This window comes from Pseudorasbora parva, chromosome 8, assembly GCF_024679245.1.
Source record: "Pseudorasbora parva isolate DD20220531a chromosome 8, ASM2467924v1, whole genome shotgun sequence".
Taxonomy (NCBI): Eukaryota; Metazoa; Chordata; class Actinopteri; order Cypriniformes; family Gobionidae; genus Pseudorasbora; species Pseudorasbora parva.
Window position 1 is genome coordinate 32,488,792 of NC_090179.1, and position 13,767 is coordinate 32,502,558.

General features: G+C 38.1%; 2 protein-coding genes across 3 annotated transcripts in view; one reads left to right on the forward strand and one right to left on the reverse strand.

Moving 5' to 3' along the window:
• Window positions 1–317: 317 nt before the first annotated feature.
• ppm1na (protein phosphatase, Mg2+/Mn2+ dependent, 1Na (putative)) lies at window positions 318–6,971 on the reverse strand. Of its 2 annotated transcripts, XM_067451785.1 has the most exons (6): window positions 6,357–6,971; window positions 4,778–5,349; window positions 3,178–3,295; window positions 2,930–3,044; window positions 1,661–1,724; window positions 318–1,458 (listed from the first exon to the last, which is right to left on the reverse strand). In XM_067451785.1, the coding sequence occupies exons 1-6, from the start codon at window positions 6,757–6,759 to the stop codon at window positions 1,429–1,431; spliced, it is 1,302 nt and encodes a 433-aa protein (XP_067307886.1). In that variant the 5' UTR covers window positions 6,760–6,971; the 3' UTR covers window positions 318–1,428. The 2 variants fall into 2 exon arrangements, with proteins under 2 accessions (XP_067307886.1, XP_067307887.1); XM_067451786.1 differs by lacking the exon at window positions 1,661–1,724 and having other exon boundaries at window positions 318–1,411; window positions 2,970–3,044.
• Window positions 6,972–11,912: 4,941 nt separating this feature from the next.
• rtn2a (reticulon 2a) overlaps window positions 11,913–13,767 on the forward strand; it is a 28,590-nt gene continuing 26,735 nt past the window's right edge. Inside the window, exon 1 of the mRNA XM_067450962.1 lies at window positions 11,913–12,072. Coding sequence (XP_067307063.1) covers window positions 12,042–12,072 — 31 coding nt within the window. The 5' untranslated portion in view covers window positions 11,913–12,041. The remainder of the gene's footprint in view (window positions 12,073–13,767) is intronic.

Here is a 13,767-nt window from a genome sequence, read left to right on the forward strand (position 1 = left end):
GCTCAAAATGTCCCTCAGAATGAGCTACCACCTGTATTGCATTACTCTAGCACCTCTCTCCCACAATTTCTGCTAGTCTAACTGCATTGCTGTGGCAATTAATATAAATTGTGTGCTCAAAGTCCGAACTTCTCCAACTTTTGCATATAGATCTCAACATTTTGAAGAAACATTCTCATAGCAATCATAACAATATAGACAGTTAGTGACAGAGAGTATGTGTACTTTAGTAAAAAATAAAATGAGACAAGTGAATTTATAGTTTAAAATATCCTTTATAAAGATGTACAGATGTTAGTTTTACTGCTGTGTACACGTTTGGTTGTGCAAGCCTATGTCCTCTGTAAGTACAGAATTTAACATCTATAAACAAATACAATAAAAATATTTATAATACAATTATACATTGAAGTATCTCAGATATGTTTGAAAATATTATGTCAATTTTGAAGTTAATTGTGAAACAACCCATAACTGCAATGTTACATATTTCAGTTGATTAAAAAAATTAACTGTAAATGTATATTTATTTAAAAGTGGTTTTTGTAGTGGATAGACAATTAAGTAAACCATTTATTATGTTTTAAATTAATTTCTGTGGCATTTTTAGCCACACTGGGATAAGTGTTTATTATTAATGATTCATCTCTGCACATAATTTTTTTTTTTAATTCATGTGCTCTTACAGTAGTAACAATAATTTATTAAGTCAATTACCGATGAAAAAAATCGACTCTCATTGTTTTTCTCATGTGAGAAGCCGTTTTAGCCACTTTAAGCCTGGATATAAGCTATGTCACAAAATGAAATGAAAGAAAAGACGGTTGCAACTTCCGTTTCATGCTGGCTTGTTGAATAGTCAAACGCGACAACAGTCGTTCAAACAATGTTGTGATTTCGAGGCAGGGAAATTCTATTTGTTTGACCAATGACAATGAAGGAAGTTTAAGAAACCTTTAAGTTCAAGAACCTTGTTCCAAACAATTATTCGCTTTGGCGGTGCCAGTGGTGCTGCTGCAATTATACACTTCACTTTTAAAAAGCGTGAAATGTTTATATTTTTCATTAGCACCTTTCCATGGTGTCAACGTTAAATGCTTTACCTTTAGGGTCTTTTGCACTGGGTAGTTTTGACTCTGAAACTAGCCACCAGGGCGGTCCCCCAAGAACTACATTTCCCCTAGGGCCAATAGTTATGAAAACATTTCTCTTGTGCGAAAGCCCCTTTTATGAATGCATTTGATAAATACACCTCTTCTTTTTATTTCTGTTTCTATGTGTACAATACACAACATTGATTTAAAAAAGGAACAATTTGGCTAAACAATTTGACCTCTGTAAAGCAGGTGGCACACAAATATTGTCCTCACATTAATTATTACGTCTACAGAGATTCAAGGCTTGATTCCATCTTCAGGGTAACGGCCACTAGGTGGAGTCATCAGAACCGCCAACATCCTTAAATGATGAAAGAGTATTTGAGAATATCAGCATTTTTATAATGTTGGGTAATTAATAGTTTATTCAGTGTAGTTTAAACACACACACACACACACACACACACACACACACACACACACACACACACACACACACACACACACACACACACACACACACACACACAAATAATATATATATATATTAATTTCAAACATACCATTGGCTCAAGAGGTCTAAAGGCTGCTGCATATTTCTGATATGCTGCAATTATACAATCTCTCCTGCAATAAAGAAAAAAGACAACAAAACAGAGATTGAGAAACACACACACACATCTCACTCCTACACTAAAAACCTTTACCAGAAGAACAAAAAGGGATAGTTTCTTAAAGGGATAGTTCACCCAAAAATGAAAATTCTGTCATCGATTAACCACCCTTATGTGGTTCCAAATCCATAACACTGTCATTCATCTCAATGAAAATGATACAATGACACAAATGGTTTCTGTTCCTCCATTAACAGTCTACGCAATTGAAACTTTAGTGCTTCAAAAAGTTCATTAAGTTTTTTATAAAACTAATCCAAAGGAATTGGAATGTTTATTGGCAGTTTAATTTCTGATGAGACACAATCACTTTATATAATGAACAGATTGAATTTAGGCTTTTTATTCACATATAAGCATTGATCAGCAAACATAAAAAGAAGCTCAACCGAACCTAATTGGTTCTTGCTGAAGCTCAAACGTGTAACATGAGAATGAACCTCATTGGTTCTTGTGGAAGCTCAAACTTGCTGCATTACACATGAATGAACCTCATTGGTTCTTGCTGAAGCTCAAACGTTCTGCATAACATGAGAATGAACCTGATTGGTCCTTGATGAAGCTCAAACGTTCAACAGAATGAACCTCATTGGTTCTTGCTGAAGCTCAAAAGTGCTGCATAACATGTGAATGAACCTCATTGGTTCTTGCTGAAGTTAAAACGTTCTGCGTAACACAAGAGAATGAGCCGCATTGGTTCTCGCACTTCAAGTGAACATGTTTGAGCTTCGGTTTACCATAACTGATCTGTGCATTGCTCAATGTTTATGTGAAAAAAGGATAAATTAAATATTTTCTTCAGGGTAAAACGCAAGGGTATATTGTGTTTTGACTAAACTGCTCAATTCATGCGAATTAGATTTATGATTTCTTTATGAACTTTTTGAAGTGTCATCCAAGTTGCATAGCTGTCAATAGAGGGACAGAAAGCTCTCAGATTTCAATAAAAAATATCTTCATTTGTGCTAGCTCTAGAAAAGACGAACGACACAGGTTTAAATCGACATAAGGGTGTTCCAAAAACAAGTACATACTGACAGAATTAAAAAAAAATTGAGTGAACAAGAAAAACAAGAAGAAAAACTCACTTAACTTTTTAAATAATTTTGCAGTGTATTATATATATTATATTATATATTACGGTACAGTAATACTCACTTGCATGAGATTCCTCCACCCGGTGGGAGACCCTGAATACCTTCAGATGCCAGGAATTTCATCACATAGAGCAGGTCAGGTTCTTCATCTCTAGATCTGATCACATGAATGATCTCTAGGTAATGTGAGAGAAAATACACTTTTATATAAATAGGTTTGACTTTGTATGTAGATGGTTATTTCATATAATCTAATTTGTGTTGTAAATGCATTAAAATTATTTATATCCAATGAATTGCTAAAATTACCTGCCACTTTTCGCTCAATGAGCTGCTCTAACTCTGCCTCCTGTTGCAGTGCCTCTGGTGTCACCTTGGGGGCGCCATCAAAGCAGATGATGATAATGCTGATGTTGTCTAAACTTCCCTGCAAGATTTGAAGACATTTAAGAATGTAAAACCCTTATGATATAACACAATATATAAAAAGGATATTAGAGTATATCAATAATACTACAACGCACTAATACATAAAGATATATGTACTGTATACATATAACATAATACATATACATGTTTACAGACAGCTGAAGTTAGATATCAACCAAAGGAACTCTTTGGCCTGATGCTGCTTTGTAACCATGGATATCCCTTAACCTGAAGTCTGAGTCACTCATAATCCCGCTCGCTCTCTCTTCTTGTCTTCCTTGTAATCATTCTATTTAAAGAACAGTATCTTCATAGAACAGGTCAAGCTGATTCAGTTATGCGCTCTATAAGCTACCTCGCCTCAACATGCGGCATCTCATTATGTGACATTACATAACCCAAGTGCCTGTAATCATTTTGAATAACAAAGCAGTCCTTATTTCAAATGTGACAGTAATTCTGGCAATTTAACATTAACTTAACATTAGACTTATTGGCGGACTCACCAGAGTTATTGACCTCATGGGCTAGTGACTAGCAAAATATAAAAGCACATTGATGCAGTGAATTCTCATAGATACATTTTGGTAGAATGATTAGTTTTTTATGGGCCATAGTATTTGGTTTTACAAAACCAGACGTCTGACTATTGGGATAAAGTCCATACTTTAAAGTTTAGCAGTGTACATTATTCTCACCAAGAATCACCAAATTGGACAGGGAGAAACATTTACAGTTTGTGTTGTTTTGAGGAAATGAAAGGAAAGGAAATTTAGGGGAAGGCAAACTTGAGATCAATGATACCACAATAATAGACCACAGGTAATGGATAAAGCAGTTGTACAACCCTGAATAAAAATTGTGAAAAATGTGTGTAGACTTTGTGATATAATACCTGTAGAAATATTGTGTAATTTTAAAAAGAAGCTTTAGGAGAGCCATTTTGATTGAACCTTTCATTTAAAGGGATAGTTCACCCCAAAATTACAGTAATTTACTCACCCTCAAGTTGTACCAAACCTGTATGAATTTCTTTCTTCTGCTGAAAACAAAAGTTACCAACAGTTGATGGGCACCATTACCATGTGGCCCATCAAATATTTTGTTACAGATATTCTTCAAAATATCTTCTTTTGTGTTCAGCAACAAAAAGAAATTTGAGAGTGATTTTTCTAAAGAAAATCCAAAGGACCTTTATATTCACCATAATGAACATTTTATAATAGAAAGGTTCCATGGATGTTATACATTCTTTATGGAACATTGATGCCAAAAATAACCTTTGTTTTTAAGAATGCATTTTCAATGTAGTCTAATGCGGTCAACAATAAAGCGTACTATTGTTTGAAATGTTTTTCCTATCAATTACAAACTTCCTCAGAACCTAGTATAGGTACCTTGTTAAAAATAAAAACCAAAAAAATAAAACAAATTGGCCATTAGGGCAACTCAATGGGATCCTCTCATTGCTTTTACCAACCTTATAGAGGCAGAGGTCAATGACCTGAGCGCAGATCTCCCTCAGATCATCGCAGACCCGCATGCGGTTGCGCTCAAACGCACACAGCTCCTCATTACCGATGGCGTCCCAGACACCATCACATGCCACTACCAGGAACTCATCTCCTGGCGTTCGCTCCAGCTCATACACCTCTGGTTCAGGCGACACCAGCTGTTCAGTCGGAGCCCTCCATTCCACCTCCTTAAAGTCGAAGTCGCCAAGGGCGCGGGACACGGCCAGGGAACCGTTGATTCGCTGCAGGGTGACGGAGCCACCGGCGTTCTGGATGCGCTCTTTCTCGCGTGGGTTGAAGGGTTTGTGGTCCTCCGTGTAGAAGACCACCTGGCCATCACGGCAAAGGAAGGTCCGCGAATCGCCGCAGTTGATGAAGTAGATGTTTCGTGGAGAGATCATGACAGCAGCTGCTGTAGATCCACTGTGGTCCCAGCTCTCATTGCGGGCCAGGGAGTGCATGTGGCGGTCGATTTCAAGGAAGCCATCTCTGATGCCTTCTTTGACATGTTCTATATCCTCCTCCACCGTCACACACCCTGATTATGCAAGACAGGGTCAAGCACAGTAATATTTGAACAATGTACTTTTATCTGCCCAGTGCCTTCCACCCTAATTTAGCAAAGCTTGTTAAAATCAAAACATTTGTTACATTTCTTTTTTTAACGTTTTTTTTTTTTTTTTAAATTTCCAAAAATATAAAGGCTACAATATATGTAAAATTGGATTGGCTTATTATTTTGCCCTATTTTTGCATATTAATATGACTTTTATAACTACGTTTAAAATATTTTAAATCTTGAAAAAAGGAAGAAAAAAAAAACATTTTTGATTAACATAGTAGGCTACTCAACTTTAAAAGACAACTAAGGCACTTTATTGTTGTATGTTTGCCCCATTTCTCTTAGAAATCTTAATTTTCACCCAGTATCAACAAACTGCTAATTTTTGTTTTGTTTTATAAATATTATAATAAAATGAATCATGCTGGACATTTTTTTCCTCCAATTTTCAATGTTCTAATGTAGTGGTGCTGAAAGTATTACTATTAAGACACTATTATTACCTCATACACTGGCTTACAAGATATTAAGTTTTTATTTTATTTTTATTTTTATAAAATATCTTTAATACATGTGTATTTGGGCTTACCCCACTAGCAGATTTGTCATGTTTTACATAAAAAAATATTGGTTACACTTTATTTTAAGGTGTCTTAAGAAATTAACAACATTCACTTTACCATAGGGTTTGGTTTAGTTGCAATTATAATTTAAAATGTAATTATGCATAACACTAGTAGTATTACAAGTGACGTGAGTGTTGCCAAAATATCTTGCAGAGTGTTGTATTTCAAGAAAATGTATATAGATTTTTACCTTGAATTGCAAACTCCTATAATGTGGTGGCAGTCATATTTTCATCTTTAAATATAAATTCTAATTGAAATTTCTAAAAAAAAAAAAAACATCATCACTAACTCTTTGCATCTACAAATTTCATCCCTTAACTTCAGTATGATAATCTAAGTAAAATTGGTGAGTACCTGTGTCGAGAATAAAATCCAGCAGGTGTCTGGAGCAATAATGAGCCACTGTTCTCCCTGCATGTCCATCGAACACGGCAAAATAGCTCCAGTCTGGCAAGGCATCAGTCATCTCTGGCAAACAGGTGTGGGAATCCTCCATCTGGGCACGCCAGCCCTGCATACTTGCCATGGCATAGTTAATGCCCCATTTTGAACCCCCTTCTGCCATATCTTTCGCCAAAATGGGCCTTTCTAGGTAGGGTCTACCTATATCCTCTTCATTTTCAAAGTAGTCATCATCCGATCCAGACTCCCGTCGCCCACCCTTGAAGAAGAAGGTTACCATCTTCTCGGTTTCCTTCACCAGCTGGCGCAGGAATGAGGGCACCTCCATGTTGCTGGCCCGCCTTGCAGTTCTCATGGCCACACGAATCCTCCGCTTCAGTCTCCGACTGTTCCGTAAACTCCTCTTCCTGGTGTTCCGAAGCCGATCCAGTGCCTCTCGTTGAGTTTGAGCCAAAATAGGAGGGCCAATAACTGGACAAACAGTGTGTTAATTCGTTTAGGGTACTAAATATGTTGTCATTAATGTAATAGCACTCTCCTCTCACTTGTTCCCAATGAAAACCTTTGGACTGCACTAATGATATGAAGTCTTATGAATTCTGGGTGTGTTGATTACTTTTGCCAAGCTGTGTTCTCTCTCTAGCCCAGTTCTGATTGGCTAATCTATTTATGTTCACTCATCCTCAGACACCACACAGTGTTCTATCTTTCCCTTCATCCATCGTCTGTACGCCCTGCCCTCATGTAATCCTTACTACGTAATTTGCCTGGATTAGCTTGCGTCTAGATGAACTGCAGCGTTTCACAGTGAGCATCCAATCAGGATGAGTTTGATTTCCACATACAATATTGAAAATTAGCATTGCTGGCACATGCTCAGGTTATTGATTTTCTTTTTTAATAGTGTGTATGTGGAATATGTCGTAAAATGCATTTACTGCACAACCTGTTCATGGTGTTGCCCTCTTACATAATGTAATCACTTAGTCATTCAACTTTTCGCATGAGTTAATCCAGGTTTAGATGCTGTCATAAACATGTGTCTGAAACACTCCTAATCCACTGCATTTCACTGCTATAAATTGTTTGAAAGAATAAAAGGGCAGTCTGAATTATTGTAAAGCTGGTTAGCATGTCTTTTAATGTAATTTTCCTTATGAGCAGTAGGAACTGGCCTAATTTGGAAAGCCTAATTCTTGGAAGGCTTGCAGATTACCTGTATTTAAGGAGCGTAGGTGTGTGACGTTTGGATTTGAGCCATTCATACACAGTGAGTGATTAAAGTGAGCAAGTACATTGCACAGCCTTGACATTAAAACCTGCATAATAACTATAACTATAATTAGATAACTGGCACGTACTTTCCTTTAGAAATATTCTTATGCATTATTGAAAAGAGTGATATGGTATGTCAGAACAGCTTTGATTAGGTTATATGCTTCATTGAAGCTTATTGTATATGTATTATGAGTAGAGATCGACTAAGCGAGTGTACCTGCATCTGATATTCTTCTTTAGGTCAATCTTATATTTATTTATATTTAAAAAAAGGTGAGGAAAGCGACTTCTTTCTTAAATCTTTCTAAAATTTGTGATCACAACCATGACCGGTGGGTGGCAGTGGCTCAGTGGTTCATGTAGGTTGTCTACAAACCGAAAGGTTGGTGGTTCGGTCCCCGGTTCCACCTGATCAAGTGTCGAAGCCTTGAGCAAGACACCTAACCCCAGCTGCTGCTGACGAGCTACATGGCTGACATCGCCATCGGTGTATGAATGGGTGAATGTGAGGCAAAAATGTAAAGCGCTTTGGATGGCCATAGGGTCTGTTAAAAGTGCTATATAAATGCAGTCCATTTACCATTAAATGGGTTAAGGGGAATTCCCATGACAGCGCTAGTCAATGCATTTGTTGGTTGTGTATTACAAGGTGTTGTTTAAAGTAAAAATATAGCCCTTGTTTACAACCTTGTTTCAGTCCTTTCAATATAAAAGTTTTAGTGGCTGCCTCCTAAAGTCTTCTGAGATGCATTCATTTGATCATTTTTTGAAGGCATGCAGCATAAATGTATCCTTCCATGCCTTTGATATGGTAAATGGACTGCATTTATATAGCGCTTTCAACAGACCTATGACCATTCAAAACACTTTACGTATTACATCACATTCACCCATTCATACACTGATGGCGATGTCAGCCATCATCCAGCTCATTGGGAGCAGCTGGGGTTGGGTGTCTAGCTCATGGACACCTTGACACTTGGTCAGGTGGAGCCGAGGATCGAACTACCAACCTTCCAATTTGTAGAAAACCTACATGAACCACTGAGCCACTGCCACCCCTAAATGCCACCCCTTATATCCTGTGTGCTCCATTCTGTGACAGAGCTTATTTTTAAAATAAAGCTGGTGTCTGAATGTTGTGGATGGTGGTCAGTTTGTGTGTAAGTGTATGTTTTCGACAAATGTTACGTTTTCCACTTCTGTCACGCTCAGTTCATCCTTATGCCTGGCTCACACTACAGGAGTTTTAAAATCCTATCCGATTGTAAAGTCTGGTTGCAGCACACACTTCAGGAGAATCTTTGCAGATTTTCTTCCCTCAAGTCTTAAACATGCTCACACTACAAGATTTGGAACTTCAGGAGCATCACACACTACAAAATATTATTAAGATTATCGTGCTAGAGGAAGTGCGTCACGTGATCTACGCAGCAGATCGTAAGCGGGAAAACAAAATGGATAGGCCTACTGTAGCATGAAAACTTGCTGTATCAATAATGATCATTGTTGTGAGAAAAACCAAAAGTGTAAGAACAAACCAGTGTGGATTAGACAGTGGTCGGGCAGACGGGCTCAACATGGATTGTCAGCTCTTCAGTGAGAAATGGAGGTAATTTTATTGACCTTATGTGATCCTGTTGTTCTGGCGCTCGTTGTGTATAGCTGTGTGTGTGTGTGTGTGTGTGTGTGTGTGTGTGTGCTCGTTGTGTATAGCTGTGTGTGTGTGTGTGTGCAATGTATTTTTCCCCTCGGGGCTTGTCGTATAAAGGTGGTGCATGCACACTTGTACTGGAGTGTAGCGGGTTTTTCAGGCTGGTTATTTCGTGTGTGACTGAGAATAAAGTGAAGGAACGTTCAGACGACTGTCATTTATTGTTTTCTTATTTCTGAGTATTTTAGGCGAACCCTGCACGAGCGCTAGGTCACACTAGTGTGCTACAATGTTTACCATTATAATGTTTACTGCTGCCTAGTTCAAAAGCGATCGTCACCTGTTACAGTGTAATAGATTTGTGCTGTCAAATGAAAAGCAATATTCATTCTCTCTCTCTCTCTCTCTCTCTCTCTCTCTCTCTCTCTCTCTCTCTCTCTCTCTCTCTCTCTGAGCTACAGCAAACTACGGCAACTCAACTCGCGGTCGCCATTTCGAAATGTCTGTCTTGTCGTAGACTTGCTTCCTATTGGCTATTGTGACAGTACTGGCATCATAACAATCTTGCTCATTCTGATAAATATCAAACATGTTTGATATGATCGGGGCGAGCCTGATTTGTGTGACAGCAGATCGGGAGGTGTAAGATTTGATCTGTGAACACCTCACATTACCAGAATAATCTGCGCCGATCATCGGAACCGATCGAGTCCTGGAAAAGATTTTTTCTCTCGGGAGGGGAAAATCGGGCATAAATCGGCCTAAAACTCCTGTAGTGTGAGCCAGGCATAATACTACATTACCCAGAAAAATCTCTCCAGATATTTAGGGTGTGTTCACACTTGGCAGGTTTGTTCCAATTAAAACAAACTCTGGTGTGATTTATACTAGAAAACATTTGGTTTTAAGTTATATTACATAATGTTTAAATCGTATAAGTTAAATACTTCAAAAATACAGTCGATCATAAAAAGCCTTTCATTTTAGTTTGATTAGTATTGGTTTCTCTGTATGTAAACCAGTGTGGGCTGCTGTACAGTTTCTGTTCAGTAGCAGATCAACCCGATCACACATAAATGCGTATAAATAGTACGAGTGTGCAATGTCGTGGAATGTATACGCCAAAACTCATTTTGGCGTGCATATGATAAGCTGTTTTTCGCGTGCATATGATACGCACTTTATGGCGTATATATGACACGCGCTTGGGTAGGTTTAGGGTGGTGGGGCGTATATATGACACGCGCTTGGGTAGGTTTAGGGAGGTGGGGCATATATATGACACGCTCTTGGGTAGGTTTAGGGTGGTGGGGTAGGATGGTTCGTATGTATAATAAACCTACCCAAGCGCGTGTCATATATACGCCATAAAATGCGTATCATATGCACGCGAAAAACAGCGTGCCATAGACACGCCAAAATGAGTTTTGGCGTATACATTCCACGACATTGCACACTCGTACTATTTATACGCATTTTTGTGAGAATACCCTGAGCAGATATAGGCCACATTTCTCATTTTCTAGAATACCGCACAACCCATGAGGTTTGCAACCATTAAAGGGTTAGTTCACCCACAAATGAAAATTCTGTCTTTACTTACTCACCTTAACGACATAAAAACATTGTTAATGTAGCCCATGTGGCTACAGTGGTTCAACCTTAATGTTATGAAGCCATGAGAATACTTTTGTGTGCAAAAAACTAAGAAAATAATGACTTTATTCAACAATTTCCTCTTGCTTGTGTCAGACTCTTATGCTGTTGACGTAGAGTAAACTTTTTTTTGGCAGAAAGACTTGTGCGCATGTGTCGTGATGCTCACACAAACAGCATTGGCCAATGGTAAACCAGCGTTCTTTAATACCTTTCTGGGCCTTGAAATTAAATTGGTGTCTATGGAGGGATCAGAGAGCTCTCGTATTTAATCAAAAATATCTATATTTGTGTTCCGAAGATGAATAAAGTTTGTACAGGCTGGGAAGACATGACAGAGTAATTGAATAAATTTTCATTTTTGGGTTAACTAACCTTTTAAGGTAAGTGTTCATTTATTACTAATAGTAGCTGATTAAAAATATTACTATTAATAATATATATATAGTTATTTTATTTTATTTTTTATTATAAAGTTACTTAAATGTTATAAAATTACTTAAATGTATTATTTATTTAAAATAACTGCATTCATTAATTTAAATTATTTCATTTAAAATGCTGATTTCTTACTCTTAAAATGTGCTACTTAAAAAATCGAGTCATTTTTGAGGGAGCAACATGTTCATCATAGTTAAATTCAAGCAGATAGACATAAAGAGGATGTTGATCTGAGATGGCAGAGATGAGCTACACACATGGATGCACTCATACTGACTCATACACACACACACACACACACACACACACACACACACACACACACACACACACACACACACACACACACACACACACACACACACACACACACACACACACACACACACACACATCTAACCTCTATTGGCTGCAGCAGAGAATGAACATGGGAGGGGCTGTCTGATGAAGAGAAGGGAGGGTGAGAGAAAGAGAAACAGCAGTGCACTAAAGGAGGGAGGGGTGCATGAGGAACACAGAGCGTGAGGAAGGTGAAAAGAGAGGGAGCGATTCAGCAGAGGAGAGAGGGGACTCCAGACTGGATGGGCCCAGCGGTGCCTTGATGGAGCATGGGTCAGGTTTTAGGGTTCTCCCACTGCAGTAAGTCCTTCCTTTATTCCCCATGTGTCTGTATTTCGCTCTGTATAGCTGCTCATATTCTCTTGCTTTGTGTCTGATGCATCATCTTGGTTGTGTGTCGGCTTCAGCTCTCATTCACCCGGCTGTTTTGCTGGATTCTGCTGATGTTGCAGTGTGCAATAGCTCTGTACATGTGTACGCAGCATCTGCATGAGACTTGTGCTGTTTACAAATGCGTTTGAAGGATGAACAATGGGTGGGGGGATGGAATATTGTTGGTATTAGCAATAATATGGCAGGATTTGATGTAACAATTGTTACAATTGGGTTGTGTTCATTTTACAATTTGGCTTGTATGTAAACAATGATTACTATTGATTACAGCTAATTATATAAAAATGTTGTTTTATCAATAATAATAGTTTGTCATATCTATTCCTTTTGATGGGGATATTTGAAGGGAATTGGTGAATTTTCTAAAATTGGTTATATTGTGCAACAAAAATACAGTATGGTAGAACTTCAGCGCTGGAAAGATGAATCTGTATTTAAACTGGGTCATTAATGTAGTAGAAATGTGAAATTATTTTTGAATTTGGTGCCTTCTAGACTGAGAAAAGACCAAAAATGTATTTTTGTCTCATGGGGATGAAAGACTACAATTCCCAGAATGCTTCGCTGCCCTGTGAGGCCATTCCCAAAACCACCGCTACTGGATTACAGTGACTGGGTTAGAGAACAGACACTACAATTAAATACTGAACGTGTCTGTTCAATATAACGATCGAGTTGCCGCGTGAGTCTCATAGCACTAACTCAGATTAGGAGTCAGATTACATTTAACGTCATAAATGAGCTGATGAGCTCTGGTGATGAGAGCTGAGGTAATTGTGACCACATTCGCGGCATACATTCAAAACGCGTGTTCAGTCTGGCGCGTTTCAGTTCATGCCTTTGGAAGCTTAACTTTCATAGAAATTAATTTGAGAAGTTAAAACCCTTACATTGCTTAGCATCCGTTTAAATTAATGCCTGCAGCTGTGAGCTGTGCTGTGAGTGAGATCTCCATCCCCATGTGCGGGTTGAAAACAACATGTGGAAATAGCTCCCTATGCTGGCTGTAGTCTTTAGCCTCACACGTCACGGAAGGAACGGCAGGGTTTCTACTGATACAAAGCCATATGCTAATCGCTGAAGGAACCCTTTAACTATCAAACTACCAAAGCTTAGAAGAAATCGAAAATTAAAAAATGTACTATATGACTCAATGATGATTATTTGAATGGTCCTGCAATATAAGCATCATAACAAATTGTACATATATTTATATGGCACTAAGCAGACCAGGCATAAAACGCAACACTTATTTTGACATAATATCTTAACAAGGGAGCTGGCAAAACAAAGGAATCCTCTCAATTCAAGATCTGAACAAAGCTCTGTTGCTTGGTTTGTTTCACTCATCCCAATATGAAATGGAAGCTCAGAGGCTTTTATCACAGGTCTCTTTTATGGCTGTCCATAATATTCAAATATAAATGAGCTGGCTAAGCCTTGTTCACTTTGCAGTATATTCTCTGCAAGAACTGCCCACTTAAAAGAAAGTTCTTTCTGACCAATATGAAAAGCAGCCAAACAAAATGCTACTGTGTTTTGGCTTATCTGAAATAGTCTGTGTGGACTTTGTAATCAGAAATTCTGTCTGTTGTCATAAAG

Excerpts from the sequence above, each read along its gene's own strand:
- ppm1na (XM_067451785.1), bottom strand. The coding sequence starts at position 6,759 with ATGAGAACTGCAAGGCGGGCCAGCAACATGGAGGTGCCCTCATTCCTG. Across the intron at positions 3,045-3,177 it reads CATTGAGCGAAAAGTGGCAG|AGATCATTCATGTGATCAGA; the intron begins GTAATTTTAGCA and ends CACATTACCTAG. Across the intron at positions 1,459-1,660 it reads TTAGACCTCTTGAGCCAATG|GATGTTGGCGGTTCTGATGA; the intron begins GTATGTTTGAAA and ends TCATCATTTAAG.